The sequence below is a fragment of the Ranitomeya variabilis genome, chromosome 1 (genome assembly GCF_051348905.1).
Source record: "Ranitomeya variabilis isolate aRanVar5 chromosome 1, aRanVar5.hap1, whole genome shotgun sequence".
NCBI classification, from domain to species: Eukaryota; Metazoa; Chordata; class Amphibia; order Anura; family Dendrobatidae; genus Ranitomeya; species Ranitomeya variabilis.
In genome coordinates, this window is record NC_135232.1 from 572577477 (window position 1) to 572602430 (window position 24954).

The 24954-nt window shown below is 44.3% G+C and overlaps 1 protein-coding gene across 1 annotated transcript in view; it reads right to left on the reverse strand.

The window, feature by feature from the left end:
- Positions 1-1431: 1431 nt before the first annotated feature.
- The window catches only part of LOC143768735 (extracellular calcium-sensing receptor-like), an 89471-nt gene continuing 65948 nt past the window's right edge, over positions 1432-24954 (reverse strand). The window contains exons 3-5 of the mRNA XM_077257390.1: positions 23516-23740; positions 21628-21751; positions 1432-2508 (exon numbers count right to left, since the gene is read on the reverse strand). Of these exons, the coding sequence (XP_077113505.1) occupies positions 1595-2508; positions 21628-21751; positions 23516-23740 (1263 nt within the window). The 3' untranslated portion in view covers positions 1432-1594. The remainder of the gene's footprint in view (positions 2509-21627; positions 21752-23515; positions 23741-24954) is intronic.

Consider the following 24954-nt stretch of genomic DNA (forward strand, 5'->3'; position numbering starts at 1 on the left):
GTCACGGAAATACCACACTGCCAAATATGTGCCCTGTTTTTTTTTAAATGCAAAATAGTGCTGTATATAATTAGAGTAACAGACAGCAAAAACAGTGGCAAAATAATAACAATAATTTTTAATAATTATTTTTTATTTATATAGTGCCAACATATTTCGCAGCACTTTACAATTAAGTGGGGACATACTGTATACAGACAATAAATTCAGTACAAGTTAAGACAATTTAAACAGTGACATTAGGAGTGAGGTCCTTGCTCGCAAGCTTACAATCTACAAGTTGCCTAAAATGCCCAAACTTGGAGCACACAGATATAGATATAGATATATAGATATGAGGCCTTTTTTGGTGAATTTTAAACACAAAAAGATAACAACAGTGGCACAAGACTAGCACACACAACCATGCTACGTATGCCTGACAAACTATGATTTTTAAACAGGCCTCAGTCTGGCATAACACAATGTATATTTTTTTTTGGGGGGGGTGAATTTTTGGGAAAAAAATGCAACTAGGTATATAGTAAAGTAGCTGCAGCAGCAGCAGACAGTTATGGAGCTTTGGGAGGGATGCAGTGGGAGCAATGGATTCACATACAGTGCCTGCAGGCCTTGCACTGATGTGGATATGCTGTGCCCTGCCTGCCTAGCGCTGCAATATCGGACCACGAATTAGCCCTAAAAAGGACTGCTGGTTTATCAGGATTTGTGGATTGAACACAAGTAGACCCACACTACCTAATAAAAGTCAGTATCTGACCCTATCTCAGCAGCAGCTCTCCCTACACTAGCTGAGTCCGGAGCAGAATGTGGCGAGCAGGGCGGAGCCATGTCTCTTATACGCATGATGATGCTGTCCAGCCAAGCCAATCACTGTAATACCACAACAAAGATAGCTGCGGCATTTCATGGCCTGGCAGACAATCCCTGCAGCGTGATTGGGTCTCTAAAGTCCACCAAAAATGCTGGGTGGAGACACCAGTTACCGCCGAATAATCCCGGAAATGCTCGGTGCTCGGCAAGTACACCGAGTACACTGATACTCGGGCGAGGAACGAGTAGTGGCGAGCACGTTTGCTCATCACTATTCTGTCTCTTCTCCTCTAATATAAATTCTAAAATAAGAGTCTAAGCACCAATTTTTGTTAAAAACGTTTTTTATTGAAGCATTGGCAAATGGTTAACAATGTAGGTTTGTATGGACTTATCACACCCAGTGTAAAGTTGAGGAAAGCAAGGGTTTCTTAAAATCTTCACATTTCTGATCAAAACTTATAATTTTATTATTATTTTAATACAGTAAACTCTTGTTTGGAAGAAAGACTTCTACATAGAAACTCTTGTGATTGTAAAGGATAATTCACCAGAGCAGCATAAAAAGTGAATGAGGCCCAGTCGAGCGGCACTCTTCCTGCAGATGGTAGTATTTTTGTGGCTTTGGGTGCCCAACATGACAAATTGTATAAATGAAAGCTTAAGTGCACACGGGCTAATCCTCAGAAAAACATGACTGTTTTGCTGGTCACTTTTCAAATCTTCTTATTCCTGAGTTCTGTAATACCGGCAAAATGAATATTGGTTTTCATACCACTGATTACTTTTCTGATCTGACTTTTCTGCCAGTTATAAATCTCTTGTTATTAATTTCTGGCTGCAGTAAAATAATGTAACACTTTGGAAAGAATATGCAGACAAGTAGTCCGGCACTGGATGATATGATGGCGAATATCTCCACCGCCACCATGTTTTTTCCTTTGGTGCTCAGATAAGCTGGAACAAAGGTAATCCATACACTAGCAAAAACCAACATACTGAAGGTGATAAACTTGGCTTCATTAAATGTATCCGGAAGGTTCCTGGCTAGAAAGGCCACAAGAAGACTGATGGAGGCCAATAGTCCCATGTAGCCCAAGACACATGCAAAAAACACATTGGACCCTTCATTACATTCAACGACTATGGTGCCGAGCTCAGCCACTATGTTGAACTCTTCGAAAGGAGCAGAACTACATAACCATACTAAGCAAAGGATTACTTGGATCACTGTACAAGAGGGGACAATGTATACAGGAATTCTCAGCCCAACGAGTCTCTTTATTTTACTGTTTGGATTTGTAGCACTGAATACCAGGATGACCGTTATAGTCTTGGCCAGTATTGCTGACAGACACAGAGAGAATATTATACCAAATAATACTTGTCGTAACATACAAGTAATTTTATTGGGGCGTCCAATGAATACTAAAGAACATAGGAAACATAACATTAGGGATATCAGAAGTAGATAACTGAGTTCTCTGTTGTTGGCCTTCACGATCGGTGTATTATGCTTGATAATGAACAAGCAGAGCACGGAAATTGTGAGAGCACAGCAGATGACAGAGATGCAAGCTAGTGACGAACCCAACAACTCTTCGTAAGCAAGGAACTGAATGGATTTTGGCACACATTTCTCCTTAGACTGATTTGGCCACTGGTCTGCTGGGCATGTTAGACATTTAGTTCCATCTGTAAAGTAAAAAAAAAATAGTGGATTTCCATGTATTTATGCTACATGTGACTTTTTATAGAACATGTTGCTTACTATAGATACATACTTTGGGCGGCTGTAGCCAAGCTGATTCAAATTTACATGAATACTTGACTGCATCTTCACCAAATTATCTGGACAAATGAACAGAATAGCTGCATTAAAGGCTGAGGAGTTAACTCCTGAGATACTGCGTTCTAGTCTATTAATTTCTAGAGCGTAATTAGACAGTGCTACTTACCTCTCCCTCCCTGTCAACTTCTGATCTGGAGTTACAAAATCACAATCCCATGGACCCCACCTTTAATCACTGCTCATTTAGGCCATGAGCTGTTGTGCAGTAATACTTATTCAAAGATGCTTTTATTTCTATATGTAAATTTAGAAATAAATGTTTAGACTTTGGAGAAAGTATACAGTAGCATATTTAGATTTTTAAAAAGATGATTCTGCTCAACCAGAACTGTAATTCAAGGAAAAGCGCCCACCCCCTAATGACAAGGAAATAACTGCTAAAGAGTACCTGTGCAATCCCAGAGAAATTTTTCTCATATATGCGGATGAAAGCGGAGAACTTCGATCTATTGGTGGACCAAATTGGACATCTATTCTGATAGAGTATTGCCGATTCTCAATTTCACCCGCGGAGCGTCTGATGGTCACTCTTCGGTAAACCATTTTTATTGTATCTCATCCTGTAAAGCACACTTCAATGTTGTTGCTGGTAGTAATTTTTTTTTTAGAATAGTTTTTAGTGATCTTTTTTTTATCGTATCTCCTACTGTTTAATGCTTCCTTATAACTGTAACATTATTGCTGGTATTTTGTAATAATGTTTGCCTTTGCTTTTATTCACAGATTCCTTGCAACTGGAGAATCCCTTTCGTCACAACATTTCCAGTTCAGACTTGGGATTTCCACCATCTCTGGAATTGTCAAACACACCTGCTGTGTACTGTGGGACTCTTTGCACGGTGAATTTATACCACATCCCACAATGGAGAGTTGGTTGGAAGTAGCCGAGAAATTCCAGCAAGTGTGTCAGTTTCCCGATTGCGTGGGCGCAGTGGATGGGAAACATATCCGCATCGTGAAATCACCTGGATCTGGCTCGGAATATTTCAACTATAAAAAATCTTTCTCCATTGTGCTGATGGCCATCGCCGATGCAGAGTAGAAATTTATAGCGGTGGATATTGAAGCATATGACCACTCCAATGATTCCCAAGTTTTCAAACTGTCTGCAATTGGGCGTCATCTGTATGGAAACACCTTCCAATTCCCCCCCAAAACCACTGCCTCAAACCTCTAGGCCACCAATGCCTTCTGTTTGTGTTGGGGATGAAGCTTTCCAACTATCGGAACATCTGCTGAAACCCTACTCAAGTAGTGGATTTACACAAACTAAAAGAATTTTCAACTACCACCTCACACGAGCAAGGAGAACGGTGGAGTGCACTTTTGGGATTTTGACCGCCAAATGGCGAGTTATATTGACAGCTATAAACTTGAAGACTGATGCTGTTGAATAGGTGGTGAAAGCATGTGTTGTCCTGCACAATTATGTGATATGAAAGGAACATATTTCCATTGAAGATCACTCTGAAGAAACCACCTTGGCTGATTATAAAAACATTACATATAGAAGTTATGTGGCAGTTTCCCGAATGAGGGACCAATTTGCTGAATATTTTATCTCACCTGAAGGAAGAGTAGACTGGCAGGATGAGAGAGTTTGAAAAATTTATCTTGGACCTGTTAACTGTATTTTACCTTATTGTAGCCAAGTTGTGTACCTGTTTGTGTTGCCCCAAAAGTATTTAACCTTAAACCTTGTATTAACAAAGTTGTGTACCTGTTTGTGTTGCCCCCAAAGTATTTCACCTTCTTTTACCAAAGTTGTGTACCTGTGTGTTGCCCCCAAAGTATTTAACCTTATATTAACAAAGTTGTGTACCTGTTTAAGTTGTACCCAAAGTATTTTACCTTCTTTTAGTTTGAGCTGTACCCAAAGTATTTTACTTTCTTTTAGTTTGGGTTGTACCCAAAGTATTTTACCTTCTTTTACAAGATCCAAGAAGTATTGTTTCTCCTTGCGGAGAGTGACATGATAAGCATGTCGAGGTGAGGAGACATAAAGCCGCAATGCTCCTCTGGGAAATATGCAAATTGTCTCTTCAGAGAGGAAGAGGACTAGAACTCTAGTGCCACCTATTGGAAGTAGCAGTCTTAACAGTCAATGTTGACCCTTTAACGAGCCTTGTCACATGACTTAGGATAATAACAAACCAGAATCTCAATTTGCAGACACTTTGTTTCGGGGTACTGCCCCTCGTCAGTGCAAAGTGGAGATCTGGTTTAGCTGATTGAGAGGCGTCTGACCGGGATCCAAGAAGTATCGTTTCTCCTTGCGGAGAGTGACATGATAAGCATGTCGAGGTGAGGAGACTTAAAAACGCCTCTCAATCAGCCAAACCAGATTTCCACTTTGCACTGACGAGGGGCAGTACCCCAAAACACAGTGTCTGCAAATTGAGATTCTGGTTTGGCTATTATCCTAAGTCATGTGACAAGGCTCGTTAAAGGGTCGACGTTGACTGTTAGGATTGCTACTTCCAATAGGTGGCACTAGACACCTTCTTTTACCAAAGTTGTGCACCTGTTTAAAGTATTTAACCTCTAACCACATTCTTAAATGTATTGCTATACCTTATAAATAAAATACAAATTTTGTTTTACCAAAACAGTTTTATTGAACACATTTTTTTTTAGCATAATTTGGGGTGGAGATATTGTTGGAGGGGATGTCAGAGTGGGACACTTTGGCAGTGGGAGTGTTGAGAAAGGAATATGTGGTAGTGGTGGTGAAGGATCAGTAGGTAGCGGTGAAGGGGTGGAGAAAGAAAGTGAACCATGGACAGGAAACTGGTAGTTGGATTTGGAATAATGGAGGGGTGTAGTTGATGGATTGGGAGGCAGAAGAGGTGAAGAAGAGGGTTGGGATAGTGACATGATGGGTGAAGGAGAATGGTTGTAGTGGGAAAGGAGAGGAGGCACGGAGGATGTTGTTGGGAACTGTTATGGGATGGGATGTTAGTATGGGTCAGGATGCTGGGACTGTTCATGAGCAGAATGTTGGTATGGGTCAGGATGCTGGGACCGGGCATGATGCTGGTACGGGTCAGGATGCTGGGACGGGGCACAGGTAGGATGCTGGTAAGGGGCAGGATGCTGGTATGGGTCAGGATGTTGGTAGTAGCTGGAGTGAGGAACAGTGGCTGGAGGGGGTGCAGGAGGGGGGCTGGTGCAGGAGGGGGTCAGGTGTGGTGGCTTGAGAGGTAACAAGCGCTAGAGTAGACTGGCACGATTGCATTACTTGCATCTGCTGATCAGGAGATACCTTGTCCATGCATTCAAGTACTGACTGGAAAAAAGTGTGGTTCGTTGACTGACTTGCTTCTAAATGCATCCATAGCAGAAGTGTATGCAACTCGAGAATGCTTTTATTTACCAAATTGAAACCTGCAGCCATTTGCTTGGACAAAACTTTGAGACAGTTCTGGAAGGATGCATTCAGGTGCAAGAACTCGGGCACATAGCTCTGTACCTGACCCCTCTGGCACTGCCGCCACAAAGGCACAGGTGTAGTAGAGGTGGCAGCATGAGAGGGGTGGGGTAAAGGAAGACCTATATCCTCACCAGCAGATTCATGCAATGCAGACAGCCAGGATGCTCCAGCGCTAGTAGATGGGACCAAGGGATCAGATGTGAGAGAAGGCTGGGAAGGTGCAGAGGGGCCGGGACTGTCGAAGTGTCCCACGGTGGCGGACTCTTAAGGGATCGCCGCAGAAGGGTTCAACTCAGCTGCAGGCTTCCGAGTACTGCCAACGGTGCTGTGGAACAAAGAGAAAATAAAATAAAATTAATATACTGATATTGCATGGCCCTGGCTGGAACGGCAAAAGAGAGTTAGACGTGTAAAACATTCATTATTAAATGTGGTTGGTAATATTTACCTTCAGCTCACCATCCCTGACCTGACAAATGTCAGGGCTTGGGCATATTTATATCTGCTCCTGCGTCCTCCAGAACCACTCAGGGCCCGCATCTCTTTTTTGAACTCCTTCTTGAAGCGATCCCTGAATGACCACCACCGCTTGACAATCCTCTCACCTGAAAAAAAAGGAGAAATACAAATTGGTTAGGATAAAACACTTTAACTCCATCAACCTAACTGAACTGTGTATATTTATGTGCTTGATTCTGGGCCCGAACATAGAGGTCCTCCCAGTTGTCTACCAGCTGTTCGCAGACTTGCTCCCAGAGCCGACGAGTCACAATGACATCAGTGTGGTGGCGGTCAGCCATGTTCCACAGCGGCTCCCTCTCTCGGATCAGATCGATGAGGAGGTCAATATTTAGCCTGACCTCCTCACCGTCCGATTTAGCAGCATGCTGTTAAGCCTGTTAAAAAAGAAGAAGAAAAAAAGCATTACATTAAAAACAAAGTTAAGTTAAAAAATAAAATAAGGAGATGCTTACACGATGACAGCCGCCCGCACTCTCACACCAACGAACCTGGGATCCACTCTGAGGACCTCTGGATCGAGCACCAGAATCAGAAGACTGTAGGAAAAAAAAAATATGTGCCTTGTGTATTGGCTTTTTATGTGTTGTGTGCAGTGAGAAGTCTATAATGATCATTTTGTATGTGTTGTATGTTGTCTAATGTCTATAATGATCAGTTTGTATGTGTTGTGTGCAGTGTTCTTTCGGTAAGGATCTTTTGTTTTTATGTGTTGGGTGTAGTGTGAGGTTGTGGTTCCTCGATGCATGCAAGACACTTACCAATTGCGATCCCACTCCAGGTCTTTCTCCACCCCTTCAGACTTCTTCTGGAAGCACCTCTTCTGCTGCATCTTCCTACAAAAATGAGAGATTGATAAATACATTAATTAATAATATATATATTATATATATATTCTAAAGCATCGGGTATTCTAGAATATGCATGTCCCCGTAGTATATGGACAATGATGATTCCAGAATTCGCGGCAGACTGTGCCCGTCGCTGATTGGTCGAGGCAACCTTTATGACATCATCGTCGCCATGGCAACCATTATGACATCTACGTCGATACTGTGCCCGTCGCTGATTGGTCAAGGCCTGGCGGCCTCGACCAATCAGAGACGTGGGATTTCCATTATGACATCATCGTCGCCATGCTGCCAGGCCTCGACCAATCAGAGACGTGGGATTTCTAGGACAGACAGACAGACAGACAGACAGACAGACAGACGGAAAAACCCTTAGACAATTATATATATAGATAATAGATAGATATGGGATAGATAGATAGATAGATAGATAAATAGATAGATAGATAGATAGATAGATATATAGATAGATAGATAGATAGATAGATAGATAGACAGACAGACAGACAGACAGACAGTCGGACTGGGCAAAAACTACATCTCTAAAAACAGAACTTTTATTTACCTCAGTGATCTACCAACATTCAGGAGGGCTCCCAGAAGAAGACATGGCTGATTGCTGGCTGATATGCTCTCTGGCTGGCAGGCTCTTGGCTCTCTGACTGGCAGGCTCTTGGCTCTCTGGCTGGCAGGCTAGGCTCTCTGGTTGGCAGGCTAGGCTCTCTGGCTGCCAGGCTCTTTGCTCTCTGGCTGGCAGGCTACGCTCTCTGGCTGGCAGGCTCCTGGCAGGCAGGCAGGCTAGGCTCTCTGGCTGACAGGCTCTTGGCTCTCTGGATGGCAGGCTAGGCTCTCTGGCTGGCTGGTTCCTGGCAGGCAGGCAGGCTTGGCTCTCTGGCTGGCAGGCTCTTGGCTCTCTGGTGGGCAGGCTAGGATCTCTGGCTGGCAGGCTCTTGGCTCTCTGCTGGCAGGCTCTTGGTTCTCTGCTGGCAGGCTCCTTGCAGACAGGCAGGCTAGGCTCTCTGCTGGCAGGCTCTTGGCAGGCAGGTAGGCTAGGCTCTCTGGCTGGCAGGCTCTTGGCTCTCTGCTAGCAGGCTCTTGGCTCTCTGCTGGCAGGCTCTTTGCAGGCAGGCAGGCAGGCTAGGCTCTCTGGCTGGGAGGCTCTTTGCAGGCAGGCTCTTGGCTCTCTGGCTGGCAGGCTCTTTAAGGCTGGAAATGAGTGAGGCCATAATGTTCTGAGCATGCTCAGATTAAAAAGGTGGATCAGGTCACCGGATCCAGCTTTTTCCAGATCTGGCACATTCCGACATCCATAGACATGCATTGTAGCAAAAATCCGGCCTTTCCGGCTTTTTCGCAGCAGACAAAAAACTTTACTGTAGACATTTTTTTCCAGACGTCGGAATCAAATTTTTCTATGGTGCCATAGACAATGGCAATGCCGTGTATCTAGGGTGTGTCAGCTGCCTTGAGTTCCCTGGCTCTGGGTTAGCTCCACACAGGCCTGGGTTGCACAAAGCCTCCTGCTCTGCAGCTTGCCAACTCCAAACTGACACACCCAAGGCAAAACTGACAGACTTTAAATATAATCGTAACCATAGAGCCACTTTCAAAACCTGTAGTGGAGAGAGGGATTCGCACCACTATTAAACCTGAAAATCCCTCTAAAAACAAAAACCCATGACAGGATTTCATAAAAATCTGACTGGGTCACTACTTGGACCTAATCCACTTTTAATTTTATTTTGCCTTGTGATTCACAGGCATTCTGCTGTGAAAACAAGGTGCTCCAGCAGGTTTAATAAGACTCTGTAAGCATTCTAGGAGACAAATATCGACCCTCGCATATGATCCCCCTCACTGCTTCTCACAAGTTATGTTCCAGTTAATTTCTTTAGGTTTTTGCATGCTGTGCAAATAAGGACCTTACCTTCCTTTTATTCGAGCTGCAAATTTAGTGAATATACAGTAGCTCCCTATTGCTGATTGTCCATTATTTGAGGGTCTCGATCTTGCTGTGCCCCTATTCACAGATATGTCATTTGACATACAGTTGTACACAAAAGTTTACATATCCCGGCAGAATTTTTGCTTTCTTGGCCTTTTTTCAGAGAATATGAATGATAACATCAAAACTTTTTCTCCACTCATGCTTAGGTGTTGGTTGAAGCCATTTATTGTCAAACTACTGTGTTTTCTCTTTTCAAATCATAATGACAACCAAAAACATACAAATGACCCTCTTCAAAAGTTCACATACCCCATTTCTTAATAACGTGTATTGCCCCCTCTAACATGAATGATAGCTTGAAGTCTTTTGTGGTAGTTGTGGATGAGGTTTTTTATTTTCTCAGATGGTACAGCTGCCCACTCTTCTTGGAAAAAAGCCTCCAGTTCCTGTAAATTTCTAAGCTGTATTGCATGAACTGTGTGCTTGAGATCTCCCTAGAGTGGCTCAATGATATTGAGGTCAGGAGACTGACATGGCCACTCCAGAACCACAACTTTGTTCTGCTGTAGCCAATGACAGGTGGACTTGGCCTTGTGTTTTGGATCATTGTGATGTTGGAACGTCCAAGTACGTCCCATGAGCAGCTTCCGATCTGATGAGTGCAAATTTGCCTCCAGTATTTGCTGATAACGTGCTGCATTCATCTTTCCTTCCACTTTGACCAAGTTTCTTATGCCTTTGTAGCTCATACATCCCCAAAATGTCAGCGATCCACCTCCGTGCTTTACAGTAGGTGGTGTTCCTTTCATCATTGGCCTTGTTGACCTCTCTCCAAAAGTAATGTTTATGGTTGTAGCCAAAAAGTTCAATTTTGGTTTCATCATTCCAAATTACCTTGTTCCAGAAGTTTTGAGGCTTTTCTCTGTGCTGTTTTGCATATTGTAGGTGAGATACTTTGTGGCATTTGCACAGTAATGTCTTTTTTCTGGTGACTTGACCATGCAGCCCATTTTTCTTCATTTGCCTCCTTATTGTGCATCTTGAAACAGCCACACTGCTAGTTTTCAGAGAGTTCTGTCTTTCAGTTGATATTATTTGTGGGTTTTTCTTCGCATCCTAAACAATTGTCCTTTTGTTTTCCTTTCCTGTTATATTCTGTTCAACTACCTTTTCCTGTAGATCCATTGGCAATTATTTTGCTTGCCCCATGAATTACAACCCAGAAATGTCAGTGGCTCGATGAAAGATGGAAGAGTCTGTCTGGATCCCAGAAACTAGCTTAGATTTTATGCACACACACTGATTACAAGCAAACAGGTTACAGGTGAGGATTTTTCCTTTAGTAGCCATTCAAACCCATTTGTGCCAACTTCTGTGCATGTTATTGGGCCAAAATCACAAGGGTATGTGCACTTTAGATCAGGGCCATTTGGATGTTTTGGGTTGTCATTATGATTTAAAAAGAGAAAACAGTAGTTTGACAATAAATGGCTTCACCCAACCACTAATCATAAATGGAGAAAAAGTTTTGATGTTTGTTAGGGGTCGAGTTCCCGCTTCTGCACAGGGAGAATCTCGAGCCATCTCCGTTGAAGTCTTCTATTCTTCTCCAGCCACAGTTGAGCCTGCTCAGCAGAAACGTCTGGCTCAGCCTGAAATGGTGTGGGTGGTTACTACTGCATTTCCAGGCTCAGCCATTGTAGCCAGTACTGGTCCGCAGCGAGCAGACGTCTCTGGGACTAAGTCCTGCTTTTCCCCTTCTGAGCATGCCCAGGGTAAGACCTCTCACTTGAGGTCGGGGGTCACATGCTCAGGTACTGCAGCAGCTCCCATTGGTCCTTTAGGAAGGTCCTGAAGTTGCTCAGATATGGTAGCAGCTCCCATTGGTCCTCTAGGAAGGTCCTGAAGTTGCTGCAGCTATAAAAGGTTCACATGGCCGCAAGCCCATGCGCTAGTATCAACTAAGCTGTGTGCTCAGCGCCAGTGTGGTCTTATATATGTGGTTTCAGGGTTTGGCTGAAATAACCCCCTAGAATACCGGCACCTCCGGTGAGGAGTTTTGCGTGTGCTATTCTGACTGCATGACCACTGTTTGCTCTATTTGGTAGCTGTGTTCCTCTGTGAAGTTAACAGGGCACATCATTCTCTTGTCTTTAATGTCTCTGTGAAGTAAAAGAGTTCACTTATACTGCCATATAGTACCTGTTATGGTTCTCAATGGCAAGAGAACATAGCCCAGCAAACATAAGAACTAGCTCTTGGAAGGATGGAAACTAAACTGACCATGAACTAAACCTGCCGCACAACTAACAGTAGCCGGGTAGCGTTGCCTGCGTTTTATCCCTAGACGCCCAGCGCCGGCCGGAGGACTAACTAATCCTGGCAGAGGAAAATATAGTCCTGGCTCACCTCTAGAGAAATTTCCCCGAAAGGCAGACAGAGGCCCCCACATATATTGGCGGTGATTTTAGATGAAAATGACAAACGTAGTATGAAAATAGGTTTAGCAAAATTGAGGTCCCCTTACTAGATAGCAGGAAGACAGAAAGGGGACTTTCATGGTCAGCTGAAAACCCTATCAAAACACCATCCTGAAATTACTTTAAGACTCTAGTATTAACTCATAACATCAGAGTGGCAATTTCAGATCACAAGAGCTTTCCAGACACAGAAACGAAACTACAGCTGTGAACTGGAACAAAATGCAAAAACAAACGAGGACTAAAGTCCAACTTAGCTGGGAGTTGTCTAGCAGCAGGAACATGCACAGAAAGGCTTCTGATTACAATGTTGACCGGCATGGAAGTGACAGAGGAGCAAGGCTAAATAGCGACTCCCACATCCTGATGGAAACAGGTGAACAGAGGGGATGATGCACACCAGTTCAATTCCACCAGTGGCCACCGGGGGAGCCCAAAATCCAATTTCACAACAGTACCCCCCCTCAAGGAGGGGGCACCGAACCCTCACCAGAACCACCAGGGCGATCAGGATGAGCCCTATGAAAGGCACGGACCAGATCGGAGGCATGAACATCAGAGGCAGTCACCCAAGAATTATCCTCCTGACCGTATCCCTTCCATTTGACCAGATACTGGAGTTTCCGTCTGGAAACACGGGAGTCCAAGATTTTTTCCACAACGTACTCCAACTCGCCCTCAACCAACACCGGAGCAGGAGGCTCAACGGAAGGCACAACCGGTACCTCATACCTGCGCAATAATGACCGATGAAAAACATTATGAATAGAAAAAGATGCAGGGAGGTCCAAACGGAAGGACACAGGGTTAAGAATCTCCAATATCTTGTACGGGCCGATGAACCGAGGCTTAAACTTAGGAGAAGAAACCCTCATAGGGACAAAACGAGAAGACAACCACACCAAGTCCCCAACACAAAGCCGAGGACCAACCCGACGCCGGCGGTTGGCAAAAAGCTGAGTCTTCTCCTGGGACAACTTCAAATTGTCCACTACCTGCCCCCAAATCTGATGCAACCTCTCCACCACAGCATCCACTCCAGGACAATCCGAAGATTCCACCTGACCAGAAGAAAATCGAGGATGAAACCCCGAATTACAGAAAAAAGGAGACACCAAGGTGGCAGAGCTGGCCCGATTATTGAGGGCAAACTCCGCTAAAGGCAAAAAAGCAACCCAATCATCCTGATCTGCAGACACAAAACACCTCAAATATGTCTCCAAGGTCTGATTCGTCCGCTCGGTCTGGCGATTAGTCTGAGGATGGAAAGCAGACGAGAAAGACAAATCTATGCCCATCCTAGCACAGAATGCTCGCCAAAATCTAGACACGAATTGGGTTCCTCTGTCAGAAACGATATTCTCCGGAATACCATGCAAACGGACCACATTTTGAAAAAACAGAGGAACCAACTCGGAAGAAGAAGGCAACTTAGGCAGGGGAACCAAATGGACCATCTTAGAGAAACGGTCACACACCACCCAGATGACAGACATCTTCTGAGAAACAGGAAGATCCGAAATAAAATCCATCGAGATGTGCATCCAGGGCCTCTTCGGGATAGGCAAGGGCAACAACAATCCACTAGCCCGAGAACAACAAGGCTTGGCCCGAGCACAAACGTCACAAGACTGCACGAAGCCTCGCACATCTCGAGACAGGGAAGGCCACCAGAAGGACCTTGCCACCAAATCCCTGGTACCAAAGATTCCAGGATGACCTGCCAACGCAGAAGAATGAACCTCAGAAATGACTTTACTGGTCCAATCATCAGGAACAAACAGTCTACCAGGTGGGCAACGATCAGGTCTATCCGCCTGAAACTCCTGCAAGGCCCGCCGCAGGTCTGGAGAAACGGCAGACAATATCACTCCATCCTTAAGGATACCTGTAGGTTCAGAATTACCAGGGGAGTCAGGCTCAAAACTCCTAGAAAGGGCATCCGCCTTAACATTCTTAGAACCCGGCAGGTAGGACACCACAAAATTAAACCGAGAGAAAAACAACGACCAGCGCGCCTGTCTAGGATTCAGGCGTCTGGCGGACTCAAGATAAATTAGATTTTTGTGGTCAGTCAATACCACCACCTGATGTCTAGCCCCCTCAAGCCAATGACGCCACTCCTCAAAAGCCCACTTCATGGCCAAAAGCTCCCGATTCCCAACATCATAATTCCGCTCGGCGGGCGAAAATTTACGCGAGAAAAAAGCACAAGGTCTCATCACGGAGCAATCGGAACTTCTCTGCGACAAAACCGCCCCAGCTCCGATTTCAGAAGCGTCAACCTCAACCTGAAAAGGAAGAGCAACATCAGGCTGACGCAACACAGGGGCGGAAGAAAAGCGGCGCTTAAGCTCCCGAAAGGCCTCCACAGCAGCAGGGGACCAATCAGCAACATCAGCACCCTTCTTAGTCAAATCAGTCAATGGTTTAACAACATCAGAAAAACCAGCAATAAATCGACGATAAAAGTTAGCAAAGCCCAAAAATTTCTGAAGACTCTTAAGAGAAGAGGGTTGCGTCCAATCACAAATAGCCTGAACCTTGACAGGATCCATCTCGATGGAAGAGGGGGAAAAAATATATCCCAAAAAGGAAATCTTTTGAACCCCAAAAACGCACTTAGAACCCTTCACACACAAGGAATTAGACCGCAAAACTTGAAAAACCCTCCTGACCTGCTAGACATGAGAGTCCCAGTCATCCGAAAAAATCAAAATATCATCCAGATACACAATCATAAATTTATCCAAATAATCACGGAAAATGTCATGCATAAAGGACTGAAAGACTGAAGGGGCATTTGAAAGACCAAAAGGCATCACCAAATACTCAAAGTGGCCCTCGGGCGTATTAAATGCGGTTTTCCACTCATCCCCCTGCTTAATTCGCACCAAATTATACGCCCCACGGAGATCTATCTTAGAGAACCACTTGGCCCCCTTTATGCGAGCAAACAAATCAGTCAGCAGTGGCAACGGATATTGATATTTAACCGTGATTTTATTCAAAAGCCGATAATCAATACACGGCCTCAAAGAGCCATCTTTCTTAGCCACAAAGAAAAAACCGGCTCCTAAGGGAGATGACGAAGGACGAATATGTCCCTTTTCCAAGGACTCCTTTATATATTCTCGCATAGCAGCATGTTCAGGCACAGACAGATTAAATAAACGACCCTTAGGGTATTTACTACCCGGAATCAAATCTATGGCACAATCGCACTCCCGGTGCGGAGGTAATGAACCAAGCTTAGGTTCTTCAAAAACGTCACGATATTCAGTCAAGAATTCAGGAATCTCAGAGGGAATAGATGATGAAATGGAAACCACAGGTACGTCCCCATGCGTCCCCTTACATCCCCAGCTTAACACAGACATAGCTTTCCAGTCAAGGACTGGGTTATGCGATTGCAGCCATGGCAATCCAAGCACCAACACATCATGTAGGTTATACAGCACAAGAAAGCGAATAATCTCCTGGTGATCCGGATTAATCCGCATAGTTACTTGTGTCCAGTATTGTGGTTTATTGCTAGCCAATGGGGTGGAGTCAATCCCCTTCAGGGATATAGGAGTTTCAAGAGGCTCCAAATCATACCCACAGCGTTTGGCAAAGGACCAATCCATAAGACTCAAAGCGGCGCCAGAGTCGACATAGGCATCCGCGGTAATAGATGATAAAGAACAAATCAGGGTCACAGATAGAATAAACTTAGACTGTAAAGTGCCAATTGAAACAGACTTATCAAGCTTCTTAGTATGCTTAGAGCATGCTGATATAACATGAGATGAATCACCGCAATAGAAGCACAACCCATTTTTTCGTCTGAAATTCTGCCGTTCACTTCTGGACAGAATTCTATCACATTGCATATTCTCTGGCGTCTTCTCAGTAGACACCGCCAAATGGTGCACAGGTTTGCGCTCCCGCAGACGCCTATCGATCTGGATAGCCATTGTCATGGACTCATTCAGACCCGCAGGCACAGGGAACCCCACCATAACATCCTTAATGGCATCAGAGAGACCCTCTCTGAAATTCGCCGCCAGGGCGCACTCATTCCACTGAGTAAGCACAGCCCATTTACGGAATTTCTGGCAGTATATTTCAGCTTCGTCTTGCCCCTGAGATAGGGACATCAAGGCCTTTTCCGCCTGAAGCTCTAACTGAGGTTCCTCATAAAGCAACCCCAAGGCCAGAAAAAACGCATCCACATTGAGCAACGCAGGATCCCCTGTAGCCAATGCAAAAGCCCAATCCTGAGGGTCGCCCCGGAGCAAGGAAATCACAATCCTGACCTGCTGAGCAGGATCTCCAGCAGAGCGAGATTTCAGGGACAAAAACAACTTGCAATTATTTTTGAAATTTTGAAAGCAAGATCTATTCCCCGAGAAAAATTCAGGCAAAGGAATTCTAGGTTCAGATATAGGAACATGAACAACAAAATCTTGTAAATTTTGAACTTTCGTGGTGAGATTATTCAAACCTGCAGCTAAACTCTGAATATCCATTTTAAACAGGTGAACACAGAGCCATTCCAGGATTAGAAGGAGAGAGAGAGAGAAAGGCTGCAATATAGGCAGACTTGCAAGAGATTCAATTACAAGCACACTCAGAACTGAAGAGAAAAAAAAAAAAAAAAAATCTTCAGCAGACTTCTCTTTTCTCTCCTTTCTCTGTCAATTAATTTAACCCTTTTCGGGCCGGTCAAACTGTTATGGTTCTCAATGGCAAGAGAACATAGCCCAGCAAACATAAGAACTAGCTCTTGGAAGGATGGAAACTAAACTGACCATGAACTAAACCTGCCGCACAACTAACAGAAGCCGGGTAGCGTTGCCTGCGTTTTATCCCTAGACGCCCAGCGCCGGCCGGAGGACTAACTAATCCTGGCAGAGGAAAATATAGTCCTGGCTCACCTCTAGAGAAATTTCCCCGAAAGGCAGACAGAGGCCCCCACATATATTGGCGGTGATTTTAGATGAAAATGACAAACGTAGTATGAAAATAGGTTTAGCAAAATTGAGGTCCGCTTACTAGATAGCAGGAAGACAGAAAGGGGACTTTCATGGTCAGCTGAAAACCCTATCAAAACACCATCCTGAAATTACTTTAAGACTCTAGTATTAACTCATAACATCAGAGTGGCAATTTCAGATCACAAGAGCTTTCCAGACACAGAAACGAAACTACAGCTGTGAACTGGAACAAAATGCAAAAACAAACAAGGACTAAAGTCCAACTTAGCTGGGAGTTGTCTAGCAGCAGGAACATGCACAGAAAGGCTTCTGATTACAATGTTGACCGGCATGGAAGTGACAGAGGAGCAAGGCTAAATAGCGACTCCCACATCCTGATGGAAACAGGTGAACAGAGGGGATGATGCACACCAGTTCAATTCCACCAGTGGCCACCGGGGGAGCCCAAAATCCAATTTCACAACAAGTACCGTCACTTACTAACACCGGGTTTTACTCCTGCACGGTGGACCCCGGGTTGTGAACGCACCTATTACTTTATAAATAAATATTAGGTTCGTTCCGCCAAACCCTAACATAATACTAGCACCGGGGTCTGGCTAGTAAATGACGGATAAACAGCAATCTTTGTGGTGCATCCAGCAGCTGGAGGGTAGGTTGGCGCTCAACCTCAGCAGTGGATGTTACTGCAGTTGCTGTTCAGGCTGCTAGGGTAGCTGCAGCAACCTTGTCCATTGTCACCCCTGTTCTGACGCTTTCTCGCCTCCCACTGCCAGAGAAATTTTCTGGAGATAGTAAATCTTGTAGAGGTTTTGTGAGCCAGTGCTCTATACATCTCGAGCTTCTGGACACACGATTTCCCACAGAGCGGGCAAAGGTGGGATTCATAGTGTCTCTCCTGTCGGACAGGGCATTGGAGTGGGCTATGCCACTGTGGAAGCATGGCGATCATGTGGTGCAGAGTGCTCCGCTGTTCCTGAGCACTCTGAAACAGGTCTTTTTAGGACCTCAAGTCACCTATGATACGGTGCTCCAACTGTTGGCATTGACTCAGGGCTCGTCCTCGGTCACCAATTTTGCCGTCCACTTCCGTACCCTATCATCTGAGTTGGAGTGGTCGGATAAAGCCCTTATCCCAATATTTTGGAGGGGACTAACTGACCATGTGAAGGACACTAGGGAGATTCCCGCCACACTGGAGCAGTTAGTAGCTGTGTCCACTCATATTGACCTCTGTTTTAGAACAAGCCCAGTGTAGGCAGAGGTTTCGGCTGGCTCCCACCTGTGCCAAACCTTTGGAATCTCCGGTCCTGGTCCCTGAGTCACATGAGGCCATGGAGGTGTCACGAGCGAGATTTAAGTCTTGGATCACTCATGCACTCAAGGTCTGTCATTTGCCAGCAGTCAGGACATCTTGCCACCAGATGTCCCCAGCGGTCGAGGAAACGTCAGCGACTAGTGGTAGTAGGCGGAGGTACACTAGACACGGCAACGTTTGCCTCCAAATTGTCCTTTAAGAGGAAAATTACTATAGGCTCATTCTCCCACTTGGTAGAGCTCTGCGTGGATTCTGGGGCAGAGGGCAATTTTATGTCTTCTGCCTTCGCCCAACATCACGCAATTCCCCTGGTAATGCTAGCTCAACCAGTTACCGTATGAGTGGTGAATGGGTCGACACTGCCCTCACAGATTACACACCAGACCATCCCTTTCACTCTGTCCATGTCACCATCTCATCAGGAGATAATATCTCTGCTCATCATTCCTGAGGGAAATGATGAGGTCCTGTTAGGGATACCTTGGCTACGGTACCACTCTCCTCATCTTGAGTGGTCCACATGCAGAATTTTGGGATGGGGTGAATCTTGTGGGGGTAGATGCCAGAGGGAATGTGTTTAGGTTGCTACCACTAAGGTACCCGCAGATCTATCCTCTCTCCCCAAGCAATATTGGCCCTATGCGGACGTTTTCTCCAAAAGGGCTGCAGAGACCCTTCCTCCTCACCGCCCCTTTGACTGTCCTATAGACCTCTTGCCTTGTGCTGAGCCTCCCCGGGGTAGAGTCTATCTGTTATCTCTCCCGGAGATGGAGGCAATGTCACAGTACATCCAGGATAATCTGGCAAGGGGATTCATTAGGAAGTCAGTGTCACCAGCAGGTGACAGGTTTTTCTTTGTGCAGAAGAAGAACGGGGAACTACGTCCATGTATAGACTACAGGGGTCTTAACGTCATCACCGTTAAGAATAAGAATCCCCTGCCCCTGATATCTGAGCTCTTTGGTAGGCTTCAGGAAGCAAGGGTATTTACTAAACTAGATCTGCGGGGTGCTTACAACCTGATTCGCATCCATGAGGGGGACGAATGGAAGACAGCTTTTAACACCAGGGATGGGCATTATGAATATCTAAGGATGCCCTTAGGGATCTGTAATGCCCCAGCCATTTTCCAAAACTTTGTAAACGATATCTTCCGGGATATGCTCTCCACCTCGCTCGTAGTCTATCTGGATGATATTCTCATCTACTCTACAGATATTGACTCCCACCGGAGACATGTTTGCAAAGTCTTCGACCTCTTGGAGAAATGTGTGTTTGAGCAGGAGTCCTTACCTTTCCTGGGCAACATCATCTCTGCCCAGGGATTGGCTATGGATCCTGCCAAACTACAGGCTGTGATGTACTGGCAAGAACCCCGTTCTCTTAAAGCGGTGCAGCGCTTTATGGGGCTCATTAACTATTATTGCCAGTTCATTCCACAATCCTCAACTTTGGTAGCTCCCTTGGTTGCCCTCACCAAGAAGGGAGCAGATCCCAAATTGTGGTCTGAGGAGGTCTCCAAGGCCTTTCCCTCCATTAAGTCACACTTCGCTAGCGCTCTCATCCTACATCACCCCGATGTAGATAAGCCATTTATAATGGAGGTGAATGCGTCATCCGTTGGTGCTGGAGCAGTCCTTTTCCAAAAGGTTGCTCAAGGTCGGAAGCATCCTTGCTTCTTCTTTTCTAAGACATTCTCACCAGTGGAGAGGAATTATTCCATCTGGGACAGGGAGTTGCTAGCAATGAAGCTGGCCTTCTTTGAGTGGAGACATCTTTTGAAGGGGGCTCGCTTTCCTTTCCAAGTATTCACAGACCACAAGAATTTGGCTTACCTACAGACAGCCCAGCGGCTAAATTCTCACCAGGCCAGATGGTCCTTGTTCTTCTCCCAGTTCCATTTCACCCTCCATTTCCTTTCCGGGGAGAAGAACATTCGTGCCAACGCTCTCTCTCGCTCCATTGTCTCATCTGAGGAGGAGGAAGAGGAGCCTCGGCTTTTTGTCCCTACCAAGAGTCTTAGAACTGTGGCCCCAGTTTCGCTAGAGTCTGTGCCTCCGGGCAAGATTTTTACACCATCCAGTCTGTGTCCGGAGGTTCTCTCTTGGGCTGAGTCATCAAGGGTGGGTGGACATTTTGGGTCCAAAGGGACATCTGAGCTACTGGCGAGGACATACTGGAGGCCGCATATGGCCCGTGATGTCGCAGACTATGTTCGGGCGTGTGTATCCTGCACCAAAAACAAGTCTCCTCTTCAACGGCCAGCTGGGTTGCTTTACCGCCGCTGGTGGTGGACAGGCCCTGGGAGATGGTTGGGATGGATTTTGTGGTGGGCTTACCCAAGTCTCAAAGCTGCACCATTATTTGGGTGATCACCAACCATTTTTCCAAAATAGTTCACTTGGTGCCTCTTCCACAGCTACCTTCTGCATGGGCGCTGGCAGCGTTGTTTCTTAAAGGGCCACTGTCACCCCCTCCAGCCGTTATAAACTAAAAGAGCCACCTTGTGCAGCAGTAATGCTGCATTCTAGCAAGGTGGCTCTTTTAGTTTTTGGTTCAAGTATTCCCAAAATAAAGCGTTTTGAAACTTATCCAAAATACCTGTCTTTAGACAGGGAGGTGGGTCCTCACTCCCAGCTTGAACCGCTACTCTGCCGTCACTCCAGTCTTCAGGGGCTTTTGGCGCCGCCCCCTCAGCGCTGTTTACGCTTCAAACCCGGCGCCTGCGCCAGGGCCTGGCTGAAATAAGCCCCTAGAATACCGGCACATCCGGTGAGGAGTTTTGCATGTGCTATTCTGACTGCATGACCACTGTTCGCTCTATTTGGTAGCTGTATTCCTCTGTGAGGTTAACAGGGCACAGCGTTCTCTTGTCTTTAGTGTCTCTGTGAAGTAACAGAGTTCACTTATACTGCCATATAGTACCGTCACTTACTAGCAGCGGGTTTTACTCCTGCACGGTGGACCCCGGGTTGAGAACGGACCTATTACTTTATAAATAAATATTTGGTGCGTTCCGCAAAACCCTAACAATTTTATTATTCATATCCTCTGAAAAAAGGCCAAGAAAGCAAAAATTCTGCCAAGGTATGTAAACTTTAGCGCACAACTGTATAGTAAGATTTTAATATTAGAGCTTAGGACCATCCATAAAATGGTCACCTTGACGTAGTGGGATTATTTTTACTTTTTTTTTCAATCAAAATTGTCATCCAAATACTTTGTATTATTTTAATGCAATGTTGTTATTTATTTATGTACTGCAGGGTGTTTGCTCATTTTGTTTTTATCTGAGGTTTTATATTTACCAGTTTGTAGTTTTTGCAGAAAAATCAATGATGACTTGGATGATCTGTTTAATTCAATGGTATCTTTTTTACAAATAAGTGGTCAAAACGCCAATGTAATTCCACTGCAGAAATATGACTTACCATTTGGATTGAGGATCTCTCCTTCTGAGCATGGGACACAATCAAAGCAACAAATCATCTGTCCCTGTTGTGTGGCTCTTCTAAACCCTTTTAGGCATGGATTACTACATAAAGAAATCGGAGGCTAAATGTTTAAAAAAAAAAAAATAATTAATCAAAGCAAGACTTTTATACTTACAAGCATTGAAAATATCTAGGTTATATTTGATTTATAAATTTAAATTACTACTTAAAACAGTGAGTATCTATTATCATAATCTTTATTTTTATATAGAGCTACCACATTCCGCAGTGCTTTACAGTTTGCACACATTATCATCCCTGTCCCTGATAGGGATTCTAGATTGTGAGCCCCATCAGTATGTTTTTGAAGTGTGGGAGGAAACCGGAGTACCCGGGGGAAACCCACGCAAACACAGGGAGAACATACAAACTCCTTGTAGACTTTGTCATTGGTGGGATTTGAACCCAGGACACCAGCTAAACACTGAGACACTGTTCTGCCCAACAGAAATAGAAAATATATTTTATCTGTAAAATCGCTAATTTTGGGGGGGAGTGAAGATATGTGAACAGCTTGGACATTTTTTAGCCAAGAATACTGAAAGGGGTATACCATGATGACTATTAAGATTAATTTGTATCCTTGAGTTATAAGGACAAATCTAGTCTTCCATAGCCACAAATGTGTTCTATCCTGGTTTATAGCAGTGGGTCCCAAGTGGTGGATCTTTTCTGATGCCCATGTTGCCAGATAGACTATACACATAATTTGTATGTGTACTCTACATGGATTACATGACTCACAGTAGCGAGTTCCTGAATGCAACTTTGCAAGATTATCCGACTAACTACCAAAGTCTCAATTGAGCCTTCCCTTGGATAAAATTTTTATAAAATGTATAATATCCATTATGTCAAGAATTTCATGGCCAAGATGATTTCATTGGATGAGTCCTGCTTGCATAAAAAAACTCTGACAACCTGAGAACTTTTCTTGCCAGGAACCATGTAGCCGCATAGTGGCTATTTGATATGAATCAAAGGAGCCCCAACTGCCAGTGAAAAAAATCCAGGTGCTTTGAGGTTGAGTGACAATAACTAAATGGGTTAGAAAATGTTTAAAAAACAATTTACATTGCTGTAACTTCTCAATAGTCCTCATTTGGCTTCCAAAACCACCTGCTAAATTCTGGTGGCACTCTCCTTTTTTCTATTCACCAATTTTTCATGTGCTAGCTAGACTATAAAAAAGGTTTTCTCATCATGACGTCAAAACATGCATTGCCCAATGTGATCAAGGCTTAGCCGGCACTAGATTCAACAACACGGATTGAAGAGTAGACATGCTCTTGACTATGTCTTAGGAAATCAGAGAAAAACTGACAAAATCTACAATGGCAAAGAAAGAAGTTATGCAGGTTGTGTAAGATATTTTAGTGTTTTTAGCCTCATTCTGGCCCTTATGAATCCAGCAAAATTGTTGGATGGATGGCCATCATTTTGCTTGATTGGTGTGAATCGATTTCCTAAAAATTCATATTTTTTGATAGTTGAGAATTATGGAAAATTTGTAATTGAATTTGATTAGTTTAGAATCCATTCCCTTATTCTTACTAATGATGCACATTGAGAGTGGTTGTCAATATTCTCATTACATTTGTTTTTTACCATCAAGCTTTACTTTTAGTTTTACCATATTCTTGATTAGTGTTCCCCAATTCCTGTATTGTCCAGGCAATAATTCCATCGCATTTTCAATACTAAGGAAATCCTGAAAATATGATATGTTAGTGGCTCTTGAGGCCTGGAGTTGGGGAACACCGGTCTAGATAATCACTATAAAATATAAATCATGTAACATGATGAACTAATAGGCAAAACTTACGTGACTATGACCATTCCAAACAATACTTCCTTCCTCGATCTGCAGCTCATTTCCATTTGCAGCACGTGTATCAATTTTACCAATGTTAATGTACTGATTGCTACCGTTGGGATAGAGCTGCCAGTTAAGGATATCCAATAAAAGAGGAATATCTCCATTCTTATCAAAGTAGATTTGCTCCCTGGCGGTATTTTCAAATTTTACTTTTTTAATGTAATGCAGGAGCTGAAAGAAAAAAATTAAACAAAAAATTAAAATGTTGAGGTTTTTAAAAAACACTTTAATACTGCATAAGCTCTACAGCAACTGCATCCCTGAGTTTAATAGGGTAGGGTGACATAATACTTTGAAGAGTAACTATACTTTTTAAATAATTCAACAGCTTTCTCAAAGCAATGTATTTTTGTAATATACTCTATTAACCCCTTAACGACAGCCAATATGCCTTTTAATGGCGATAGTTAAGGATACTTATTCCTCAGCGCCGCTTTTTAATGGCACTGAGAAATAAGGTTATAGCGCCCCCCAGCTTTGTAAAACCTCCAGGGTCTTGGCTACCAAGGGTAGCTGAGATCCCGGAGAACATGATTAGTCTCCGCTGTTGCGATCGCTGTAATTCACTGAATAACGGCGAGCACAAAAATTAAAAAGTCTGATTTCCCATTTATTTCTCTCTCCTCTGATATGATCTATCATACCAGAGGAGAGAAAAATGAGGTCCCCCGATCCCCCATGTACCTCCAGTGTTCCTGGACCCTCCAGCTCTGTCCCCTGGCACTCATTGTCTTCTTCCGGGAAGAAAACGGCGGGCGTATGCACAGTGCACCCACAGAGATTTACTGGCTGGCACCCGGCAACAATAGGAGATTTTTGCTGTTGGTTCATTTTGATCACTGTGTTAGACCCGATTACAGTAATAAAAATATAAAAAAATAGTAATTCAAACCCCTCTTTATCACACCCTTAGTTAGGTAAAAATAATAAAATTTTAAAAATGTATTTTTTCCATTCTTTGCGGTTAGGGATGGAGCTAGCGTTAGGGTTGGGGATAGAGCTATAGTGTTAGGGTAGGGGCTAGGGTTGGGGTTAGAGCTAATATTAGGGTTGGGGCTAGGGTTGGGGTTAGAGCTAGGGTTACAGTTGGGACTAGGGTTAGGGTTGTGTTGGGGTAAGGATTGTGTTTGAGTTACTCTTGTGGTGTTGGGGTTATGGTTGTGGTCTTGGGGTAATGGTTGTGGTCTTGGGGTTTATGGTTGTGTTGGTGTTAGGGTTGTATTGGGGTTACAGATGTGTTGGGGTTACAGTTGGGGTGTTGGGGCTAGGGTGGTATTGGAGTGGGGGTTAGGGTTGTGGTAAAGGTTGGTATTGGGGTTAGGGTTTGGATTAGGGTCAGAGGTAGGGCTTTGTTAGGGTTGGAGTTGATATTGGGAGATTTCCAT